Here is a 25553-nt window from a genome sequence, read left to right as displayed (position 1 = left end):
TGTATGTGGATGTATATACCATATTTATTGCTTATTAATTTTACATTATGTAAAAAAAATAACTGAAGAAATAATTTTGTCAGAAAGATAAAATTTAACCCTAACTTTCCACACTTGTCAAGAGGCGCGGTTGTTATTATAATTTATTATAAATATTTTAAGCTCGAAAGTAATTATTATTTTTATAACATTATCTTTAGATTGTATTTAGACATCTAGTAGCGCCAAGTTTTTGTAGTTCAAAAATTTTTTATTTCAATAAAATTTTATATTTCTTTTTCCTCTTTAATTCTTTGAGATTAAATGTTATATATTAAAACTGGAAACTTTTTAAAATAAAATACATCTATTTGGGTTAGAACAGATTTTTCATTGAAAATACACAGATAATACCACTTGAATTTTATTTAATCCTCCATTGCTCCCGTATGAGGTGGACGCTCAGGTCACATCTAATTTTGTTAATTACATGAACGTGGCATAAAATTTGACTATGAAACTTTTTGACTTTTTCACTTATAAGCTTCTAGATTATATTTGTATATTTTCTCAATTTTCGTAAAATTTTTATCAAATGCTTTGAAGATGTTAACGTGTGATACGTCTGAGCGCCACGCTCATGACGAGAGCAAATACGTACAGTCGACAAAACTCGCGCTGTTGCCAAACCTTGTTTACTGTGATAGCTAGATCAATGTATCGGTCAATATCTTTTGTTTTTACAAGACTGCGTTGATATAAAAGTAAGTAAACTTAGCTATTAATTTGACTCTAACAAGGAAATGCTACAAATTGTGAAACATGGAATCAGATGAGCCTTAGCTTATTCGAAATGGGTAATCGAGAGTATAAAAAATGTCAGAGCGTTTGAACGCATGGGCCTTTGTTTTAGAGACATTTGCATGTGAAGTTTGGCATTCGCTGCGCGGTGTGTTAAGTACTATTGTGCGGTAATTTAAAGCGTGAAACGCAGTGGCCTAGGAGACTAAGATGCGCGCCTTCTATCTTGTCCTCGGCGGCAGCGTGTATTCGAAACCTCGCAGTGTCTCTCTCTCTTTCTCTCTCTATAATAGCTACAATTTATCAATTGTAATTAATTTTTATTATTCTTAGCAAGGTATTAATTATTGTATATTATTTGTTATATGTAACAAAATATAATCAGAAAGTTTGCATATTTGCTCAAATTTATTTATTTATTTTTATTCATTATACAATTCTGACATTGCTGTACATTGTCCTGATATTGTTGGCGAAGAACAGAGTTAAATACGCGATATGATGCAATCAGAATTCAATCGTTAAAACACTATTATCTGCGCCAAAATTTAAAAATATGCTACAATTTGCTTGGTACGCGTCAAAGTTAGCACATGATCGCGACATTTTTAGTAATGTGAATCAATTATGTTTTCCTGTAAACTTACATAATACTAAAGCCTGATCTACAATGTGCTCTTTGCGTTTTGTCTTGTCCTTTTTGCTTTTTGTTTTGTGCTTTCTGCTTTTTGTTTCCTTGCTTTGTGTATTTTTGTCACACGAAGCCGAGAAACATCGTCATGCACAAAAGGCAAGGATTTTTCTGCACAAAATTAGCAAACAATTCGCCAAAAGCTTCGTTTACTTGTATCTCAGCTTTATTTTCTTTATTATTTTTTATTTAGACATATTTTTTATCAGACTTATGTTCGATTCGCCACGATACCGTGGTCGTATTTAACCTAACCAACATGTTTCTTTGTCTTTCTTGTCCGAGATAAAATTTGACGAACTTCAGAAAAGACAAGAAACACGTGACAAAAACACGATTGTCGGTAAAACAGTGCGCGATGAGACAAGAAAGCAAGAGGCAAAAAGCAAGAAATAGGAAGCAAAAAGCATATTGTAGATCAGGCTTAAATATTCTTGTAAAACACGTTATTCTTTTATACAATGTTCATGGTGTACAGTCACTTTGTGTTTTCAATGCTTTTACGTAAATTTTCACTCACAACATTGTACAGCAATGCCAGAATTGTACAATGAATAAAAATAAATAAACTCGAATAAATAAACTTTCTGATCATTACATTTTGTTACATATAACAAATAATATATAACGATTAATATCTTGCTAAGAATAATAAAAATTAATTACAATTAACAAATGTAGCTATTATTAGGGAAAAAAAATTGGCACTGCGAGGTTTTGAACACGTCAAAAACCGAAATAACTTTGAAATTTTTGAGGTCACAGTCACATGCACGTGCTTCATTTTTTGAGTAATTCTCACGCGTGATTAGTAGTGACTAATAGTACTTAACGATAGTGATTTGTATAAAGTGATGCGTTAGTAATTTTTGATCAAGAGAATGATTGCAGTGAATGTGACAAGTGATGTGATTTAAGAAAAAAAGAGGAAAATCTTAAGTTTAAGGCTCCTGAATACTCGCCGCGGCTATATTGAAGTCGTGACGTCAGAAGCCAGAAATTGCGTGAAATGACAAGTAATTTTGTCAAGCATGCCATTTGTAAATAAAGCCAATGTAGATAAAACAAACTAAACAGATGGCTTTAAAACACTTCTAAATATCGATCACGACTATTCTTTTGCCGCCTAACAGTCAGTAAATAGTCGTAAAAAGCATGCAAAGTGAAGCTATTGAAACAAGAACACAGGATCACGTAATTTTGTCAAACATGCCATTTGTAAATAAAGCAAATTTGGATAAAACAAACTAAACAGATGACTTTAAAACACTTCTAAATATCGGTCACGACTATCCTTCTTTCACCTAGCAGTCAGTAAATAGTCGTAAAAAGTACGTAAAGTGACGCCCATTCAGACAGGAAAACACACGGATAGCTATTGAAAGAAGTGAAAAATGTACTTTTATGTATAAAATTCGAAGAAACTTTACTCGCGGTCCGTTTTTACGAATTTGGTAAATACGAGACAAGTCATATTTTCATAATGAAACATCTAATAACAAAATGACATGCACGACAACATTTCATCATCAATCTGTCATGTTTCACGTGTATTAGTTCTAATTGTGTCCGCCACGGAACGTCGCTACCGTCAACGCAAAGTTCTCGGCTGAGGAGTCAGGAGCCTTAATACGGATTTTCTTTGTGAAAATAAAGCTGATTGCTGTGCAGGATAAGTGAGTATACATGTTCAAATTTGATAGAACTCCCCTCCCCCCTCTCTCTCTCTGTTTCTCTTTCACTCTGCATTTTTATGTTTCAATCACGCATTTTAAATATTTTTACTTAAAAAGAATATTTTTTACTCGTACAAAATTATAAAAGACATATCAAATAATTAAATATCGTTTTTAATTCTAGCATTATTTTAGTGTTAGTGTATGAATTGATAAATAGATAAGAAAAAAATGAAAATGAGAATGGGATAAAGGTTTTAAGAGAAGGGGGGGGGGGCAGTGTTCGAGCTGCCAGCTGATCATTGCGATCGTTTCACGTAATCGCCCATTTCAAATGATGAATTGTACCGGCTTTCTCACCGCTGTACGCGCCCAGTTATTAGATCAGTATTTCTTTTTATAATTCAAAAACTAAGCTTCGGACAAATTTTTGCCAAAAAAAGTTGTTTCAGAATAACCTCAGGAATATGTCTCTTCAAAGACATAAGGTTATTCTGAATCACCCTGTATACTGACATATGTCAAAAATCAAGATCATTGGCGCAATGTTACTTAATTCAAATTATATAAAAATTCATAAAAAATAAAAATGTGATCTGTTCTTGCATACAATATAGTATAGCTTTCAATTATCTCATGCTGGTTTTTTTTTTTAAATAAATAATATTCCTCACATCTCTTGCGATTTCTTTCTTATATTAACCCTTAAACAAGTAAGTGGGTCTGAGAGACCCCATATGAACTTTTGAACGCTTGCTATGTGAAGACGGAATGAGATAGGAGGTTTGGATCAAAACGTAAAAAAAGTTTGAAATCTCTTTCGATTGATATGGTTGATCAACTTTTTTGGTCAACTAGAATTCGAATGTCACGGCAGCAAAGTTTTGTTAGGGTCAATGCGACCCATATAGTGTGTAAGTGAAAATTTTTTTGTGAGTATTTTACATAAAAAAAACTGGACAAAATACGTTCGAACAGGTCGGTTTGCAGATGTAACTCGCATATACTCTGTCTAAAGTTGGAATACTATAAAATGCTGTAGAAAAGGGAGTTTTTCCAAAATATATCATGAAACACATCCATTTTCAATTTTAGACATGATTTAATCAAAAATACCTCATATTCGCCTTGTTACATACAAAAAATACATTTTTTAATAGAAATGACAATGATATAATTTTTTTTTTAAAAGTATGAATCTTTAGCTTTAAAACACCGTATTGTAAAGTTCTTCAAAGTTTTTTGTTGCAAAGATATGATTTTTTTTAAGTAGATTTTTAATTGCCCAAAAATACCTCGTATTCTCCATGTTACATAATTATACTTTTTAAAAGAAATGACTTTGTCAAATTTTGAAAGTGTGACTCTTTAGCTTTAAAACGCCGTATTTGAAAGTTCTTAAACGTTTTTTGTTGCAAAGATATGATTTTTTGAAGGAAAAGTGGATTTTTGACCGATTTCTCATTTTTGCTTAATGGTTTTTCTTTTATAACTTCACAATAAATTATTTTTTGGCAATTCCGATTGTGCAGTCACACTCCCAAGATTTTGAACTTTCGTTTAAAAAAAAAATCGTAGAAAAATATTGATTGTAATCAAAGTTATAGTTTCTCAAAATTGAAAGTCTTCCAGACCCAAAAATATGTTTCTGTATTTTACAAGATCGATGTGTTTAAGGGTTAATAAAAAGATTCAAATTACTCAAATTTTGTATTTTAAGTCTTAAAAAAAAATGATAATCAAAAATATACCGTGAAAACTGAATTAATTGTATATATTTGTAATTAAACTGCAAGTTATATCATAAAAAAAATTATTTTTCCAAGAAAAAAAGCATCATAACTAGTACTGCTAAATCCGCAACTCAACTACAGCTGAATGATATAACTAAGGAGTTCAAATTTCTATCGTGGGTTTCTCGATCCTCTCTTGCTGACTCTTAAAAAAAATTATAATTTCGCATAATCTTATCTTGTAAAATTGTGAAACTTAAAAATTTTAATATTTACCGAAATCTTTGTTCTTCATTGTTGTGTCATGACAAACGTCAAATCCGATCATCATTAGCCCGTCCAATGGAATCTCCACGTACCATGGTGCCCCACCTAATTTACAATTCATTTGAATCGCTATTTTCGTAGCAATAGACACAACATTCCTATGTGTCATTGTTTTGGACAGGCAGACCTGCGATGGTACAGGACGGTCTAAACAGCATTTCTTCTTAATCGCCGAGTAACGATCGCTGCGATTGTTCGACACCACGCAGAATACTAACTGCGGTACTTGTTTGGACAGAACTTTTTCGAGTTCAGAGTTATATGTGCTCGGTTTATCGTCACGAATAAATATTTTCGTCGGTAACGCGATGCGGAATGACATTCCATCTGCTACTTTGATTAAGGTACGCAAAAAGACCTGAAATAAAATATCAATTAAAATCAGAACTCGATATTCATTTAAAATTTTTGGCGCCTTAGTCAAGAACTCCGTATTGACGGTAGCGTACCATCGCGGACAAAATTAGAATAGGCGTAAAACGTGACAGTTTGATGATAAAATTTTTTTTGCATGTCAGTTCGTTATGTTTCGTTGTGAAAATGTAACTTGTCTCATATTTACCAAATAAAAATAGACTGTATTTAAAGTTTCTTTATATTTTATACATAAAAGCATACTTTTCGCTCTTTTCAATAATTGTCCATGTATTTTTCCGTCTGAATAGGCTTCACTTTACATGCTTTTTACAATTCTTTATTAACTGTTAGACGGAAAAGATAATTGAGGCCCATTTTTATAAATGTTTTAAAGCAATTACATTATTCTGTTTTATCCTAATTCTTTTTATTTATATGTCACGGATCAACCTTCAGCTGAACCATGTTTGCCTGCCTAAATAGACTTCATTTCATGGGCCTTTCACGACTATTTACTAATTGTCAGAAAAAAAGGAATAATCAAAACCCATTTTTACAAGTGTTTTAAAGCAATCTTATTATTTTGTTTTATCCAAATTCTCCTTGTTTACAAATGCTACGGATAAAACTTATGCGACTTTTTACTTATGACGTCACAACTTCAATAAGAGTAGACGACAGGTACCAATCAATATATATTGTAATACAAGTTAACAATATACACACAATAAAATATTATAATTATAAAAAAACAAACGTTATTTTTCCTCAAAATTATTTTTTTTTTATTAGTTTTGTGTACGTAAAAATAAACTACAGAAAATTTTAATTTGGAAATTCCTTGATTTCTTCATGTTTTTTAGATGTCAGTAGAAAATTGTCTATGGTCAATATGAAATAAACTAAAAATTACATTCATACTTCAAAAAGCGCATACACCGAGACAAATCAAAATAGGACCAAATTTTTTCACACAAACACAAGTCGTGTTCATCCTGTTGTAGATTAAATTTCTCTATTTAATATTAAAATTTATCAAAAAATAATACAAAATAAAGTCATTCAAAAGCTTTTTTAAAAACAATGTTTATAGTGACCATTATTATTTCTACAGAACTCATCAGAAAGTAAAATGTAGAAAGTAGATATATTATTCGATGTAGTCATTTCTTTTTTAAAGTTATGTTTAAACAAAATGGCAGTTAATAAAAGTTAATGTAGGAGGTTTCTAAATATATTACATCAATGCAACAATTCTTAAATTTTTACAATCTTTTATTACAAAAAACTAAAATATAAATTAATTAAAATTTCTATAATTTTTTTCCCATCTTTCCGGTAACATGCAAATATTACATAAAAAAAGATCGTTTTTTAAGAAAAGTCCTTAAGGCTCCCGACTCTTCAGCCGAGAACTCCGCATTGACGGTAGCGACATTCCGTCGCGGACAAAATTAGAACTAATACACGTAAAACGTGACAGATTGACGATGAGATATTGTCGTGCATGTCATTTTGTTATTATGTGTTTCATTGTGAAAATGACTTGTCTCGTATTTACTAAATGCGTAAAAATGGACTGCGAGTAAAGTTTCTTTGAATTTTATACATAAAAGTACATTTTTCACTTCTTTCAATAGCTATCCGTGTTTTCCTGTCTGAATGGGCGTCACTTTACGTGCTTTTTACGACTACTGACTGCTAAGCGAAAAAAGGATAATCATTACCGATATTTAGAAGTGTTTTAAAGTCATCTGATTAATCTGTTTTATCCAAATTGGCTTTATTTACAAATGGCATATTTGACAAAATTATGTGACCGTGTTTTTCTGTTTCAATAGCTTCACTTTACATGCTTTTTACAACTATTTACTGAATGTAAGGCAGAAGAAAGATAGTCGTGACCAATATTTAGAAGTGTTTTAAAGCCATCTGCCTAGTCTGTTTTGTCAAAATTGGTTTTATTTACAAATGGCATGTTTGACAAAATTACGTGTCATTTCACGCAATTTCTCGCTTCTGACGTCACGACTTCAATATGACCACGGCGAGTACTCAGGAGCCTTAAGTATGCCACATTCCCTACTCTCCCCCACATACATTTTTTATTAATACAATATACTTTGTTTTCAAATTTTTCTTTTTCTTTATTCTTATTAAGCCTCTTGCCTATAATGATTTGGAATATTCTTGATAAGAATTCCACGTCATAATAATCATTTTTTGAATAAATTTCAACTCTAAACCACCTGCAGTTTGGACTACATTATATATTCTTACAATAATTGATCTATTGGATTTTCTATTTCAATCTTCTTATTTATTAAAAACTCTCTACAAGTGCATTTCTGTAACTAAAAATTAATATTTTCTTCATAAATATCTCAGATTATTGGAAAAAGACTTATCATTAAGAAACAGCTCTATAAAAATGATAAATTCTTTGACTCTCTCTTGTATTCCTTCAAAAATCTTAAATTGTTTTTCAATTTTATTACATTCCTTATTTGTCTGTACATTACAGGTAATTAGCCAATTAGTTTTAAGAAATAATTTTAAAGCTAAATCTAACTGCTTTAAAGAAAAACTAGATTTTCCTAAAAAAATAGGATCACCAAAATTTATCAATTTACATAATGTGTATTTAAGACATTTTTCCCAAAATTATAAAAAAATAATCTTTAACTCTTAAACACATATTGAAAATTCCCCTAGAATTTCGATCACTTACTGTGTGAAGACAAAATGAGAAAAAATTCGAACTAGGTAAAAAAAGTTTGAAGTCTCCTCTATCGACTGCTATGATTGACCAACTTCATTGCTAAAATAAAATGACACGAAAATAAAGTTTTTTTCGGAAAAGTCTCCCAGATCCACTTGAGCGTTTAAGGGTTAACATTAATTTATATTCATTTTAAAATTTAAAAAATTTTTAATTTTGAAAAGCCTTTTACTTTGTGCACCTCAGCGTCAACTGATTACGTAACTTCATATGTTAAAAAAAAAAACAAAACATCATTATTATTATTACTACCGAGATCAATTTTTTCAATTTTTTTTATATTTTCAAACTTTACTTTTGACGAACATTGTTACAAGCGCTTGCATTATACTTGTTAGACAGGAATACAAAAAGATATTGATTTATTTACTTGGAATTTAATCAAGAATGGTTCCAAAATATTAAAATTATAAGAAAAATAGCAATTTAGGATTTATCAATTGATTATTATTCATAGCATCAAGCATTAGGCGTACAACTTAATTCTCAACTTTTAATCAATTAAAATGCTCATTCAAATTGAAATCTCTTTTCCACAATTTGATTTAAAACATTACCAATCAGTTTTAAAACAAAATGTAATAGTTGTCGGTAATGCCAATATAATCTCAAAACACAGTAGTGAAAGTGACGGTGTTCAAAAAGCATTTCATCCGTTTTGCATTTCAACTGAAGAAAAATGCTAGCGAGATTAAGGAAATTATTTTCTTGATCTTAGGTAAAGTGTCTTAAAGCACATGTAAAAAGTAATTTTAAAAGTTTCAGGATTGTAATTTCAATCTTCAAGATGAAGAACACCCTAAACAACCAAAAAAATAACAAAAAATTGTAACAGCTTTTAGAAGAAAATACTTATTAGACTTGATCAAAGCTTACAAATGTACTTGCAATGCAGTGATCCATTTCGAAACATTGACATAAGCTTGGTAGAATTCAAAAAGTGGGCCGTTGAGTTCCGTATGCGTTCAGTTCTAAAAACAAAGAAAGACCTCGACACGGTTGTCTCTACTATCACGATTCAAGAAAGACTTTGTACAAAATTGTGATTGGTGATGAAAGATGAGTACTCTATAGTCACTATTCATAGTTGATTTTTATATTTAAAACCTTAAATACCATCTTAATATTACCATCAACCAATTAGAGAAGCATATTAGCATCTTAAGACATTACTTAAGACGATTTTAAAATAAAAAATAACTACAAATACCGGCCTATTAAAAAAAAAAAAAAAAAAAAAAAAAAAGGGTGGGTTGTCCAGGTGAGCTACTGACCACTAAGGCAAAATAAAACATTCACGAAAAAAAATGTGTATTTGGTGGAACAAAAAAAAAAATTTACTATAAAATTACTCAAATCTGGCGAAACAGTCACTTCTGAGTATTACCAGCAGCAATTGATTAGATTCAGTGACGCACTTAAAGAAAAGACCTTTTACTGGCGCTGGAAGGTGATTTTGCTTTACGAAAATATGCGACCGTACATGACGAAAACAACTTTAGAATCCAAACCATAGCGGATTACATCTCTTTCGATTCATGCAACATCACCGAATTGATTTTCACTTCAAGACCTGTGTGAAATTAGTACCCCTATGTTGAAAAAATGCCAAATTTTTTTTGTAAACGTTTACCACCTATTATTTGCCCGCAAATGTCCTGTTGGAATTTTTGTTTCTCTCCTTTCCAGTTCAAAAGTTATAAGCAAATCAATGTTGGGGTGCTAACTTCATACTGGTACTTCAATGTTGAAAAGTACTAAATTACATGCCTCGGTGATCAAAGTGATAGGACGCCCGCATTCGAGAAATCCAGGTTTGCACCCTGGCTAAAGTATTATTTTTTTCGCAATAAAATACTTCAGTTTTTTTCGGGGAGAGGGAGATATTATATATGCTTCTAAAAGCATTAATATTACTATTCCGGTTTCATGACTGTGTTTCAAATTCGACGAATATGCAGCGCACCATTTAAGTTAAAAATTGTAAAAATTAAAAAATATATATATATTTAGCACCAAAAATCGCTGTTACTGACATAGGCCTTCCAGTCTTGTTTTAATTTAATATAAGTCCAATATAATATATTAATTACTAAGTTTCCTTTTTGCAAACGTTTGCCCCGGTGGAATTTTTGTTTGCTCTTAATTTAAAAGTCGCACTCAATTAAATTTGAATGATCTTTACTGTAGTCCACAATAATTGTTTACTCATTCACAAAAAAAATTTCTAAAGTCAAGTAGAATTTAAAAATAACTTCTTCAAATTACTTTTTGTTCAGTAACTATAATTTAACTTTGGTTCTTTCTTTCTATTTTCTTTCTAAATTAACTTGCAAGGTGTCTCCATATATAATAGGTCAACTTGCATCAAGTGTCTCCCTTTGATTTTAACAAACTTTAGATATATTAAATTATAAATAAAGACGTACTTTTTTTTTAAGTTACACGTTAAGGAGATAAAAAAAGAACCATTTTCGTTTTAAACGAAAATTATCAAAATTATAAACAATAGAAAATATTTAAATTTTGAAAATAAAAGTTGAATGGTTTTAAGAATTCTGTACAACAGTATTTCTTTATTTTCATTAAAAATATTTTTCTCAATTCTTGTTTTAAAATTTATTTATTATAAAATGCTGTTTATTATTTTGATGTATCTTTTCTAAAAAAAAGTATGTAAAAAAATATATCAAATGTATATCAAAATATATCAAAATTATTGTTGTTAAATCAATCGGTATCGCTTTTCCGCGTTGCCGATTAATTCTTTCGTTGCGCTAACTTCGTGAATGGCTGTCATCGTGGAAATCGTGTATTAACTTTATGGATTGAGGGGTTAACAGTGTAATATTAAATTTGTAATTTATGTGAAATTATGCAACATCAAAAGCTATATAGGTGCACGCCTGTTTTGTTTAATATATGGGCCATTCCACGTGAAAGGGGTCCACCTAAAAATAAACTGTTTGGGATTTTTAAAATGATAATGAAAACATGTTAGTGGATATATTGTATAAGGTTAATGATAACAAAAAAAAAAAAAAAAAAAAAAATGATTATATGATTTGCATCAAAAATATTGAAAGCTATCGTTTAAATTAAAAAAAAAAGAAAGAAAATTTTTTTCTTTTTTTAACATTTGTAGCTAAAATTTAAAATAATTTTTTTAGGATTTTTCCCGTACTTTCAAAAATATTAATTTTAGTGGGAAAAATTTAATAGTATTAAAAAAAATTAATTTTTTAGATTTAAATAAAAAAATGAACAATTTTCTCTTTTTTTTATAAATCTGGAAAAATTCTCAAAAATACTTTAATACATGTAGAATATCGCATCATAAAGCAAATTTTGGGATCGCATTGGGATTCTCTCAAAAATATTTTTACCAATACAAAATTATAATTTCAACCAAAAGCTGAATAATATCAATTTTTATTGGCCAGTTATTTACTATTACGTAAATAATATATTTTTAACAAATAACTATAAGATAAAAAATAATTGTGAAATCTGCGTTTTATATTATTCAGTCTTAGAAATAAAACTTGAAGATTATGTAGAAAAATAGTCAGTAGATAAAATATTATTCTTTCATACGAGTAAACATCATTTTTGTAGAATAGTTTTATGCAATAGAAACACGTTTTTCGCGTTCTCCCAGGAACATGGGCGTAAATGGGCAATCTTAAATGGACAACATTTCCGTAAGGCGTGCATGCGCACTTTTATGAACGTTTCTTGACGCATGCGCTAAGCGTAGGGTCAAAATGCATGAACAAAGACAGTACAATTATCTCTTATAACCTTTAACAGAAACAGGCAGTGACAGAAAAACGCCATGCGCTTGTTTTGTTTGGAATGCCGCGAAAAACGTACTTTCATTGCATAAAGTACCATATACAACACAGAGCCAAGCACCGGTCTCGACTTCGGACGCTGTTTTCAGCACTCGGCTGCGCTACGCGCGCTTCGAGACCGGCAAAGCTTGGCTCCTTGTTGCACAATATACTGTTTGAGAAAAAAAATGTGGGGCATTACTTTTTGGGCAACCCGTATCATCCTGAAACTTGTAAAATTATTTTTACAAATGCTATAGCATTTTCACCTAAGGCCAAATAAATCATTTTCATAGTCTCGCTGGCATTTTTCTTTAGATAAAATGCGTAAAAAAGACCATGTCTCAGATGCTACCTTTCAAACAACATCGCTCTTACTAATATTTTTTGAAGTTATATCAGCAGCACCGTCAAGCATTATTCCTCGCTTTGAATTTAAAGGGTAATGTTTTAAAAACGACTATATGGTGGCAAAAACATTTAAATTTGAGGTGTTGTAATTAATTAAATGTAGGAGTTGAGAATTAAGTTATATTCTAATAATTTTGTCAGAAAGTAAATTAAACTTTTTATTCGGTTATACACATTCCAAGTTATGCAAAGTTATTCAATAGTATATTTTGTTGATGTAGTCAGAAGTGTGTTGATGGTATAGGGCATATCAAATTTTTCATATAAAAATATTTATCGATTGTGTCACTCTAGAGGTATTTAGAAATATTAGAAATATTTTATCTTTGTTGTTTAACAAATGTTAAATAAGGATAAAATACACTCGGATGCACCTAGACGCACTCATGCGATATTTTTACACACTGCTTTTCTAACCGATAATTCACAAGATATGTACCATACCCAAGCAGAACGAGTGGCAATAACGTAAAAATGATAATAAAGTGAATTGTGATTAATCAAAAAATGATTTTACTAATCATTTTGTGGTTATTTTGATGACGTAATGATTTTTGTTATGCTTGGAATAAATTTGTAGTGTCGACAGTAGGTAAATTACGTGTAAATGTTTGCATTTCGCAATATTTTATTATTTTCCATAATTAAAAATATAAAAGTTTAAAAGATTGTTTTATAAAAATTGCCTTTTTGGCTCTTTATATCTTGTAATTAAAATATGTATATCAGTATTTATCTTGAACTTTGCGATTACATTATGGATCTAACAATTTACTTTAATAAAATATAATTTTGTAACAAAACATCGAATTTTTTTAAACAAAATCTTTTTAATTTTTTAAACTTATTTTTGTAATGACTTGTATTACCATCCCTTTCTCTTCCATCCATCACGTTGTGTCATCATATTTTTCGTAAATCACGTCCTAAGTAATAAATATTTCACAACTTTAAGTCTAAAATTTATTGAACAGTTCGATGAATAATATAACTGTTAAAATTTCAAAATATTAATTAACAAGTCATTAAATAAAATGTAAATGGATGCCTATAATACCATCTCTTCTACTATTAACAATTCTATTTTTCTTGGTCTGAAAATATTATTTCCTATCTAACATTAATTCCTCTCAACTCATAAAAATTATTATTAAATAATATATTCTTATTTTGTTTACGCTATATTTTTATTTTTTTTTTAAATATTATTACTTTCTATTCAATATTTTTTCTCTCAATTTATGAAAATTATTGAACTATATATTTTTCTTAATAAAAATACAAAATTTAAAACAAAATTTAAAATAAAAATACAAAATTAAAAAAATTAAAAACAAATACAACTTTAAGGCTCTTATGAATAATAATTCAAATAAAACAAGACGAGCTAAGAAGCCGTGCTGGGTGTTGTGTGCCAAAAACAAATGCCAAATAAATGTAAACGTTTCGACCTTTAATCAACGGTCTTCCTCAGTACAAGAACTTAGATTCAAATGTGAAAATGCGACATCCGCTTACAAAAATCGTGATGTTGGAAACGCCGTAGTCATCTAAATGATAATCTCGAGAACCGTGAATAGATATCGTTTTCGGAACAAGATCTTCCAAAAACTACATCTTGCAAGAGGTTACTTAGAATGTCACAACACAAAATTTAAAATTCTAAATACAAAATTTTTCATGTAAACATATTGTGTTTAACACTGTATAACGCTTCTCATTCCAATGTTTAATATTTCAAAAATAAAGATGTTCTCAAACCAAGAATATCCTGTTTCTATACGTATACACATTGATCTATGTATTAATATTTAAAATCCATTTTTAATATAGATATGGAAATACCTCCGTTAGACCCTTATCTCTCTCCGAAATCATGAAGACCCAATCATTCAGTGATGGAGAAATTATGCATTTCATTGTCTGCATTTCTCTTGTCCAATCACCATTCGTTGCATTAACAGTTATGTTATAACCAAAAAAGAGTTTCTCTCTTTTTAATTCCCGCGCGGGGATTTCGAGCAGCTTATTATCCAACTGCAAGTTCCACTCGGCTAATTCCTGCACAATAGCAGGTTGGTTTTGAAGTCTATTATTGAAACTCATCAATTTTTCAATGCGTCTTGTGGGATTAAGACGCGTCTCAGCAGCTAGACTCGACATGAGTTTAAAGTTTTCTCTCATGGCATCAGTCAGACCTGTAAATAATAGTAAAATTAAGCAGAAAATACGAATTTCATAAATACTTGTAATAACATTTGTTTGCTATTAAATTTAAAGACAATGTATAAAAATAAAAAATAATGGAAAAAAAATTTTGCAAAAGTCAATAAAACAATAATACAAAGCACCTGTTGTACGACATAATTCGGGCACCAAAAAAACGCGCTCTCCCTCTCCAGCTTGTCTATCCCTTGTTTTGGATCTCGTCACCAACATTGGCTGCCTTGGATTCGAAATCCTGATGTCGTATCTTTTTTTGTAGTAGTTTGTATACGTTATTCTCTCACCGTTTTTCAAGGTAAATGTGTCATTAGGAGTCGTTGAGTAATCTACGTCTTCAATACGGTACGTATTATTGTTGTAATCAGTAAGGACTACCGTGCCAATCACCTGGTTAGAGAAAGCTCTCTGCACACACACACACACATACACATTCAACATATGCAACATAACCGAGAAAACAAGAATATACTTATATACAAATAATTAATAAAATTAAAAGTAAAATAAAATATATAAATAATTTCGCTTAAAGCTCTTATTTCCTGAAAAGATACATTGTATAGTGTAAGAAAAATTCGCATGATTCCTTTGTTAATTCAAGTATTAATGTTCAAAATAAGTCAATTCAAGTATATATACAGAAAAAAAATTTCTCTTAAAATTTGTCCTCAAACCATGGTAGTCGTAAGATAACGCGGAATTAAAAAAATTTTACTATAATTTTAACAAAATATAACTAAACTTTACTAGTATATTACAAGAAAGTCTATTTTCGTTAAGGACTTTCAGAGTTATAACGCTTGAAAATTACAGTATACCGTAGCTTTCAAACCTCACAACTCGGAAGGTACTTAACGAAAATAAACTTTCTTGTGGTGTGGAAAGGTCTCGAGATAAACTACAAAAATATGTAAATAAAAAGTAGACAGTCCCATTTAAAAAATTAAAGGTGTCCTTCAAGCAACTATTAATGACACCATCTTAGGACCCCCTTGAAACCATACAACTTTTGTCTGAAACATTTTTACTGAAAATGCTTCATTGAAGAATTATCGAAGTGCGTTTTTAAAATAGGATACCCTGTGTGTGCGTGTGTGTATGTATAGAAAAATTTTTCAGAGTCAATATTGTACCACAAATATTAATTTTGAAAATAAATTCTATAAAAAAAAGCTCTCTATATGACTAAAATAAGAAAACCAATATATTTCAAGATCTATCATCTTAAAAAAAAGAAAAGGAAGGAATCAAGTATCTTTTCATTCATATTTCTCTTAGACGAATACTGGAGTCGATAGTTTTATATAGAAAATAACAATTCATTTAATGCGTTTACACATATATAATTTACAATGCACATACGCACCTACAATTTACAAAACATCAAAACATCACCGCGTACTACTGTATCAATATTGCACGCATATGTATATTTGCATAGTAAATGTACAAGTGAATACAACACACCAATAAAATTTTATTACATCTGGTGACTAGAGACAGTTAGGTTCCTATTGTTAATGTTCTCAAACTTAATGTTCAGCATACAAAAAACTCAAATTGTTCAAATGTTGGACAGCGATGAGAAAATTCAGACTTTTTTGCCACAAGATTATAACAATTTAAGTTTTCAATATGTTAAACATTAAATTTGGGAACATTAAGTTTTGTATAGTACTTCACGAAGTGAAACTGAAACTGAAACGTCCATATGCATATGAAAATATAATACATTTTTTAACTAAACTAAATTTTTTTGCACAGATTATCGCATGTGAAACTCTAATTAATTAATGAACAAAATTTTAACCAAAAAAATTAAAAAATTATTTTTTTATAACATTGATAAACATTGATCACAAGATGCTATGCATAAATGGTAATAACATAAATTTATATCAAAACTGCAAAATTCAAAACTTCTATTCTTACCTGAAATTTTAAATAAAATTTTTAAAAAATCTAAAAATTCTTAGGAAATTCTTATACAAGGATATAGCCGAATTTGTATATAAAATCTGCCCCCACTCCAGAATAAATTTACCATACATCAATCTTTAGCCCTCAAGAAAAGAACAATTTTCACCAAGTTTTAACCCGCTATTCCGATTATGACAAATAAAAACATAATTATTTAATTATTTTTTTATTCACAAAAAATTCTAAAAAAATCAGTGATGTTTCACTTATTAAAATACATATCCAGAAATTTAAAATTGTTAATTTCTAAGTGAAATTATTAAAGTAACTGATTTCATTTTTTTTGTTACAACATTCTTTCTAACATTATTTACCTCAATTTTTTTCAGATTTTTTAAAAATAATCGTCAATATTGAAATATTAAAAATATAATTTTTTAAGTTTTTACATAAAAGATTAATTTAATATTATTTATAAACTTTCTAATATGCTATTTTATGTATTTAATTATTAATTGTATACTTCAATAACTTAAATTTTGTTCATATAAAAAGATAATATAATAGTCTTCTTTTGTTGAAATTTTTGCATTGAGGAAATACTTCTCATATGAAATTGCTTATTATACCTTTTTTTAAAGGCTTATAATTTAGTTAATTTATACCATTAACACCTAATTTTATATCTAAATTATAATAAATAATTTAAGTTTCATTGCCAAAAGTTAGCAATCGATAATAATTATGTTTATGACATTTTTTATCAAAATAGTCAATTTTGCTAATTCGAAAAAAAGTTCCTAAGATACAAAGGTTTTTTATATGAAATGAGTTATCGATTTGGACCTCACTAACAAGGGGAAAACCAGGTGAGAAACCCTGGAATTTTGATCCCAATTTTGTTAGTTATTCTGGAGACAAAAAAAAAGTTTATGTCTCCCGGCGTTTTATCGAATAAGCCTTAGTTTCGAAATAATAAATTTGTAAAAATTGGCCATACCGCGGCGCGCCATATGAGCCTTCCCGGTAACTGTTCTCGCAACCAGTGCAGTAGACTCCGTGCGTTAGGTGCTTGCTTCACAATCGTAAGATCCAGGTTCGCTCCCGGATGTGTGGAATATTTTTTTTTTTAATAAATGTATTTATTTATCTTGATGATATTAATATAGTGCAAAATTTCTAAAATAGAAAATTTAATATCTTTTTCTAAACTTCAATTTAAATTTAATTTGAAGGGAATTTGAATTCAAGTAATAATATTTGAAATAATAAATAGGTAATAATAATAATAATATATAAGTTATTTGAAATGGACAACATATAAAGGCAACGTATCTAAAATTTCAAATTGTTTAAATTAAAATTTAATTGAAAATAATATTAACAGTATTTAAAAATTCTAATAATTAATCGTAAAAGAAGAATAATAAACAAACATCTGATTGTGAATGTGAATGTAAATATTTTTATTACAAAAGTTAATTATTTAAGTATTGCAGATTTTACTTATATATTATTATTTTTACCTATTTATTATTTTAAATATTACTACTTGAATTCAAATTCCCTTCAAATTAAATTTAAATTGAAGTTTAGAAAATGATATTAAATAAAATTTTCAATTTTAAAAATTTGCATACTATATTAATATCATCAAAATACATAAAAAAAAAAAAAAAAAAAAAAAAAAAAAAAAAAAAAAGGGAACCCGCATCCGGGAGCGAACCCGGATCTTACGATTGCGAAGCAAGCACCCAACGCACGGAGCCAACTGCACTGGTTGCGAGAATAGTTACCGGGAAGGCTCATATGGCGCGCCGCGGTATGGGCAATTTTCACAAATTTATTATTTCGAAACTAAGGCCTATTCGATGAAACGCCGGAGACGTAAACTTTTTTTTCGTCTCCAAAATAACTAAAAAAATTGGGATCAAAATCCCAGGGTCTCTCACCTAGTCCCCCCCTTGTAAGTTTAAATTAGGCTCTAGACTCAAAATCTAGTTGACCACTCAAATAGCTCTTTCAATATTCAAAAACTTTTTATGTAACGTTTTTCTCCAAAATCTATTTTCTTCGAAATATTTTAAATTATCAGTGCTAATGTTGAGAACCATAAATTTCAAGCTTCATAATTTAAAAGTTCTCAATAAAAAAACTTTATTACAGCATTTTGGAAAGCTCTCGAAGTCAGAATGTGCAATAACAAATATGGATTTTTAGTGTCTATTAATAGGTCCATGTTTTACAGTTTCATGATCATCAAATCTAATACTTATAATTAAGCAAATTATTACATTCCATACTTTTCTATTAATGCAACTTTATCACTACATGCAGAATTTATTACTAAATATTTATTTACTTTATAATAAACAAGAATTAAAGACTCGTCTCAATAAATCTTGAGAACATTCAATTTCAAAAATATTTTACTTCAACGACTGCACGCATGATCTAATGATTTTTCTAGAAATTAAATTTCATTCCAAGCGTAATAAGTTTATGATGACACCAATCACATGTGTTTATTAATGTAGCAGAAACCTCATTATCTTATATTAGGAACCTGTCCTATAATAAGCGACTTTATCCTATAACCAATGCAAAAGTATCAGCAAAAAAAAACTTATATTACCTTTTTATCTAAACAAAATTTAAGTAATTAAAGTGTAACAAACCGCCTTCCGACCCCCCCCCCGGACCGCCTAATCGTCCAAGCCGTCCGGCCAAACATCCGCCGGACGGCAATTATCGGCGCATGGCGCCTAGTAAAACACGACATCGGAAGGAACGAGCGATCGCTCCCGCGCTTTCGTCTCCGCGCGCACGCGCTCTCGTTCCCGCGCAGTCCGTAGCCACGCTCTACGTGTGTAGCCCGAAGCGAGAGACCCGAGATTGAGTGGCGGGGATGCTGCCGCCGGATCGCTCCGCCGTAACACGCCGCACATCCTCTCACCTCGATTTTCGGGTATATAAGGCAGCGTTCGCCGGAGGCAGGGACCTTATCCGTTTCTGGCCGGTCCGCCGACTAGAAGCTCCTAGGTTGCTACTGAGATCGAGCACCTCGGTCTCCGCTAAGCCACTTAGCTCGCAACCGATTCCGACTCCGCTTCCCGACTCGTCAAACCGGGCTCAAGAAAAACTTGGGCCCTGTCAAGACACTTGACGAAAAGGCGACTTCCATCCTCTAAGCCTCCCGAGTCCGACGCCACCTCACGTACGGTGCTCCGTGCCTCCACCAAGCGCACTTGGCGTGAGGGAGTGTCTTCCGGCAATCACTAGCGGAATTAACCGCCTCGCAACGGGCCGCGCGAAAAACCGAAGTCAACACACGGATCCGTGTACGCGCCGCGCTCCGCTTTCCGCACAACACACCGCGTCTCACACTGATTTCACGGCCACAATAACAACCCAGTAAACATTTCGCAGCATTAATGTCTTCGAGACATCTAAAAGACATCTTAAAGACATCTTGGAAAAGATGTCTTGAAAAAAGACATCTTCAAGACATCTAAAAGATGTCTTAAACAAAACATCTTGAAGACTTCTTTAAATAATGTCTAAAAGATATCTTCAAGACATCTCGTAAAAGACATCTTTCATACATCTCTAAAAAATGTCTTAAAGATATCTTTAAGGCTCCTGACTCCTCAGGCGAGAACTCCGCGTTGACGGTAGCGACATTTCGTCGCGGACAAAATTAGAACTAATACACGTGAAACGTGACAGATTGACGATGAAATGTTATCGTGCATGTCATTTTGTTATTATGTGTTTCATTGTGAAAACATGACTTGTCTCGTATTTACCAAATTCGTAAAAATGGACCGCGAGTAAAGTTTCTTTGAATTTTATACATAAAAGTACATTTTTCACTCCTTTTAATAGCTATCCGTGTGTTTTCCTGTCTAAGTAGACGTCACTTTACGTGCTTTTTACGACTATTTACTGACTGCTAGGCAAAAAAAGGATAGTCGTGACCGATATTTAGAAGTGTTTTAAAGCCATCTGATTAGTCTGTTTTATCCAAATTGGCATTATTTAGAAATAGCACGTCGGACAAAATTACGTGCCCATGTGTTTTCCTGTTTCAATTGCTTCACTTTACATGCTTTTTACAACTATTTACTGATTGTTAGGCGGAAAAAGGATAGTCGTGACCGATATTTAAAAGTGTTTTAAAGTCATCTGCTTAGTTTGTTTTATCCAAATTGGCTTTATTTACAAATGGCATGTCGGACAAAATTACGTGTCATTTCACGCAATTTCTCGCTTCTGACGTCACGACTTCAATATGGCCGCGGCGAGTACTCAGGAGCCTTAAGAGATCTCGTAAAAGACATCTTCCACTTGCGCACGCGCACGGTAACGGCCAATCAGACTTAGACACACTTTACCTCGTCGCAACATTCCGCAGTATTAGCTTCCCCCCGCATCGTAATGCTCTCTGTCCCTATATTTCTATGTCCATGGTGAGAATTATAACCTAACGTTGTTCCGTAGCCGTCATTGACGTCGTTGTTGACTCTGGTTGAATCTGCTGTGAAGTCCGTTGATCCGTTTGGGGCAACAAACGTATGTGGACGCGTTTATTGTTTATCCGTTACAAGTACTAAAAATTAACTAAGTGAACTGTGCTAATCAAGTTTAAGAGCAACTTAATTATATTAACCTCATCAAAGGTCAGTAAATTGGTTTATCATGAAATGTAATAATGCTTAAGCTCATTACAAAATGTCAATATTAATAAAAATAAGGCTAATATATTAACGAGTCTAATTTCTGATTGAGGAACATATATAAAATTCGTTTGCTTTGGATTTTGTTGCTGTGCTTTTATTTGTATTCCTATTACTGTTGTTTGACATTTTGCAAAGGTTGAACTTCAAACAAAACAAATATGTGGTTTTGGTGTGATATTCTAAAGCTTCTTTTATATATTTTCCGTTTTATATGCATGATACGCATGTATCATTTTATCCTTGTTAAGTTCCTTGAATTTCAAATAGGATGAAATAATGAGTCATCTTACATAAAACAGAATAATAGACTAATCTTAACAGATTTCATCAATAAAAATATTGACATTTTTGATGCTTTAATAACTATATATATATACATGCATATATATATATAGTTCTTAAAATAAATAAAACTACAAAAATTATATGGAATTTTCTGAATAAGATTCATATAGAATTTGTTAAATATAAACTACATACATTTTTTATTGATATTTTTAATAGGAAGTTAAATAATTACGTCACAAAGGTTTAACTTTTATCTGAAGATTTTACTTTGTAATGTAATGTAAAAATTAAACCATGAAAATGTTTTACTTTATATAGTATTATATTTTTATCGGTATTAATTTACTATTTACTTTAAACAAAATTAACATCTGTAAAGTTCGTTTTTATGCTAATACAATTCTGTGATTGGTTTATTTTACAACTATTCATCAAAACGATCTTAAATATAATATAACAACGAACTATGAATATTGATTGAATAATGAAGATTAAAAATTATATTATAAATTAAAAAGTATGAATATTGATTGAATAATGAAGATTAATAATTATATTATAAATTAAAAAGTAACAATGAAAATAACTATTAAATTCGTTACTGTTACTAGACTGTAGCTACGTTATCGTTACAGTTACAAAAAATAAAAATTAACGCCGTTACTAATTTGTTACCAAAAAAAGTAACTATAACAGTAATGCCGTTATAAATAACTCGTTACTGCCAATCCCTGCTTACAACATATGAAAAATTTCAATTTTTTGAAAGGCTTTTTGAACATTTTATATATTTATGTATACAATAAATGCAATTTTCTATTTTTATTGATTTCATATTAATACTTAATCTTTTTATAGGTGTAGTTAATGCTAAAGATAATGGAAAAATTAATAGTATCGCAGAGATTAAGAAACACATTACAAGATGGTTTCAACATGCTGGTGATAAGATGCGATATTGCTTAAAAAAACAAGCCAACAATCTATAACATATGATTAATATTTTTATATACAGATTTTTATCTTTTTTTGTTTATTGTACAGTGTTACTGTTATGTGATAAGATGCGGTATTACTAAAAAAAAAGCACAATAACTAATGACACAACTAATATTTTTATATAATATTTTTATATATGTATTTTTTTGTTTATTGTGCAATGTTACTGTGATGTATGTACTGTTATGTATTCTACGATAGTACAATAAGTATTTTCAAAAATGACAATAATTCTGACTGAGTAATATTTTAAGATATAGTCATTTTTATTTTTAGTTCATTGTGCAATATTAATTTTATACGCTATATTTATATGTAAAAGTTCAATTATGTATTTATAAAATACCGAGTCAATAATTCTAAGTAACATTTTGATATATAAATATATTTTTAGTTTATCCAGTTTATTGATTTAAAATATGTATAATGAATTCTATTAAAATTATATTTACGACAAAATTTATTATCTCTTTAATTTAATGCAAATTCCTTATACAAATTAATTATGGCGTGACAAAAAAAATATTAATGTCATTAATTACTGTAAGGAGAAAAAACTATAATAAGTAATTACTACTAAAATAATTACGTACGTCTATATAATATAAGTGATTATTATGATCTAACAGTTTTATTGTCTTACAAACAGTTTCTTTGTGTCCAAAACGTGTTTTATATCCGATGTATGCTTAGGTTTAGATTCTATTATAAATTGGTGTAGTAAAGTTTAAATAAGCCTGTAGACCATGGGATGATTACAATCAAATGTGAGAAGAATAATTGACTATAATAATTGATCAATCAACTTTTTAAGGCTTAAGGCTTACTGCATTATCAAAGCTGGGCAAAAAGTAATTCAAGTACAAAATACAAAATATTGGCAATCTTAATATTTAAATTATAAAATACAAAATATTGGAAATCTTTTAATTTGAAATACAAAGTACAACTTATATTTTGTATTTTAAATCAATATTGCCAGTATTTTGTATTGTAATTCAAATACTAATATAAGTAATAAATAAACTAATATAACTAATATTTTGTACTTTGTATTTGAAATACACTCAGCCCTACAAAATATCTTCAAGGCGTCTTTTAAAGATATCTTAAAGAGATCTAAAAGATATCTTCAAGACATCTTTAAAATATCATAAAGATATCTTAAAGATATCTTCAAGATGTCTTTAAGACATCGTAAAGAAGTCTTAAAAATATCTTCAAGATGTCTTTTAGATATCTCAAGATATCAAAAAGATGTCTAAAACTGTTGCGTAAGAGTTCTAAAAGACTTCTAAAAGATGTCTTTACGACAATTATTAAGATATCTTGCAAGACATGCAAGACATCTTTAAGAAGTCTTTATGATGTCTTTTTGTCTATATGGAAAGGTCGCCGGGGTTCTGAGAAAAGAACCCAACGCCGTTCCGCGAACCGCGCAGCAGGTGCGCTATATAAATAGCCTGTAAATAGATTTCCGTACCACGTTCACCGATCATGTAAATAGATTTCCGAAGTTCATTGTTACGTCCGTCCGCGCTTTTTTATTACTAGTTAAGCTCCGCGTTTTGATTACCACCCGATCGCGTCTTCGGATTTTTGGATTGTCTCACCGCCGACAGTACTGCGTACTACCGACCATATATGTACGAGACTTATGTAGGTCTCACCGTGTCTTAGGTTCTGAACAAACGTTTTGTTTCATATCAACCTAAAACAACGTCTAGTTCCTCCAGGCGACCTTTCGCGCCCGTTCCCGTACCGCCAACCGTCCGCGCGCGAAGTACGGTCGTTACAAAAGTATATAATTAATAATTAGACACATAGCATATTAAAAAGTTCATAGATTAGAACACATAGCATATTAAAAAGTTCATAGGTTAAATATTAATCTTCAACGTAAAAACTTGAAAAAAATATTTTCAATATTTTAACATTGACGCTTATTTTTAAAAAAATCTGAAAAAATTTGAGATAAACAATGTTGGAAAGATGTAACAAAAAAATAAATAAATAAAATCAACCACTAAATAATTTCACTTAAAAATTGATAATTTTAAATTTCTTGAATTTAAAATTCAAACTTTTATCTTAAAAATCTCCAAAAATTTCTGAACATATATCTTAATAACTAAAATATCACTGATTTTTTTCAGAACTTTTTGTGAATAAAAATAAGAAAAAAATATAATTGCATAATTGTGCTTTTATTTGTCACTATCGCAATAGCAAGAATAACAGGTTAAAACTTGGTGAAAATTGTTCTTTCCTAGAGAGCTACAGATTGATGTATGGTAAATCTATTTTGGGGTAGGGGCAGATTTCATATACAAATCCGGCTATGTATTTAAACATCATCCCTTTGTATTTAACACCGTCTTGGCTGGGGGGGGGGGAAACTACATAATTAGTGATCTTAGAATTATGTAGTTTGTATTTATTATTACTAATTTTTTAATAAAAACTCGCAAATCATAGAAAATGTACATAAATGTACATGTCATTATTTATTGCTAACCAATTACCGATATTTGTATTTAAAAAAATGCTTAAAGAAACAATTTTGTCACAGAAAAAGAGAATTTAAGTTGAAAAGTAAAATTCCAACATATTCTCCAAGTATCAATAAAATCCATGACGAGTAAAAAGAAAAGAATTTCTTTGAAAATTTCAGATTTTCCCGATTTTTTCGGATAAACCCTGTATGGTAACTATTACGAATTGCGTATCTAGTTTAAATTCGTAAATCTAGTTTGAATGTATACATTACGAAACTCTGCACTAA

General features: G+C 30.1%; 1 protein-coding gene and 1 long non-coding RNA gene across 3 annotated transcripts in view; one reads left to right on the top strand and one right to left on the bottom strand.

Moving 5' to 3' along the window:
• LOC105194044 (piwi-like protein Siwi) overlaps positions 1–25553 on the bottom strand; it is a 96428-nt gene that overhangs the window by 4391 nt on the left and 66484 nt on the right. For both annotated transcript variants that reach the window (XM_011158757.3, XM_026140245.2), the window contains exons 8-10: positions 14945–15224; positions 14439–14791; positions 5157–5565 (exon numbers count right to left, since the gene is read on the bottom strand). In XM_011158757.3, the coding sequence (XP_011157059.2) occupies positions 5157–5565; positions 14439–14791; positions 14945–15224 (1042 nt within the window). The remainder of the gene's footprint in view (positions 1–5156; positions 5566–14438; positions 14792–14944; positions 15225–25553) is intronic.
• Positions 21067–23227, top strand: LOC113005703. The gene is made up of 2 exons (XR_005576390.1): positions 21067–21421; positions 22628–23227. It is a non-coding gene; the product is annotated as an uncharacterized LOC113005703 (long non-coding RNA).

The sequence above is a fragment of the Solenopsis invicta genome, chromosome 14, assembly GCF_016802725.1.
Source record: "Solenopsis invicta isolate M01_SB chromosome 14, UNIL_Sinv_3.0, whole genome shotgun sequence".
NCBI classification, from domain to species: Eukaryota; Metazoa; Arthropoda; class Insecta; order Hymenoptera; family Formicidae; genus Solenopsis; species Solenopsis invicta.
This window is presented reverse-complemented; position numbering and strand designations above follow the sequence as displayed.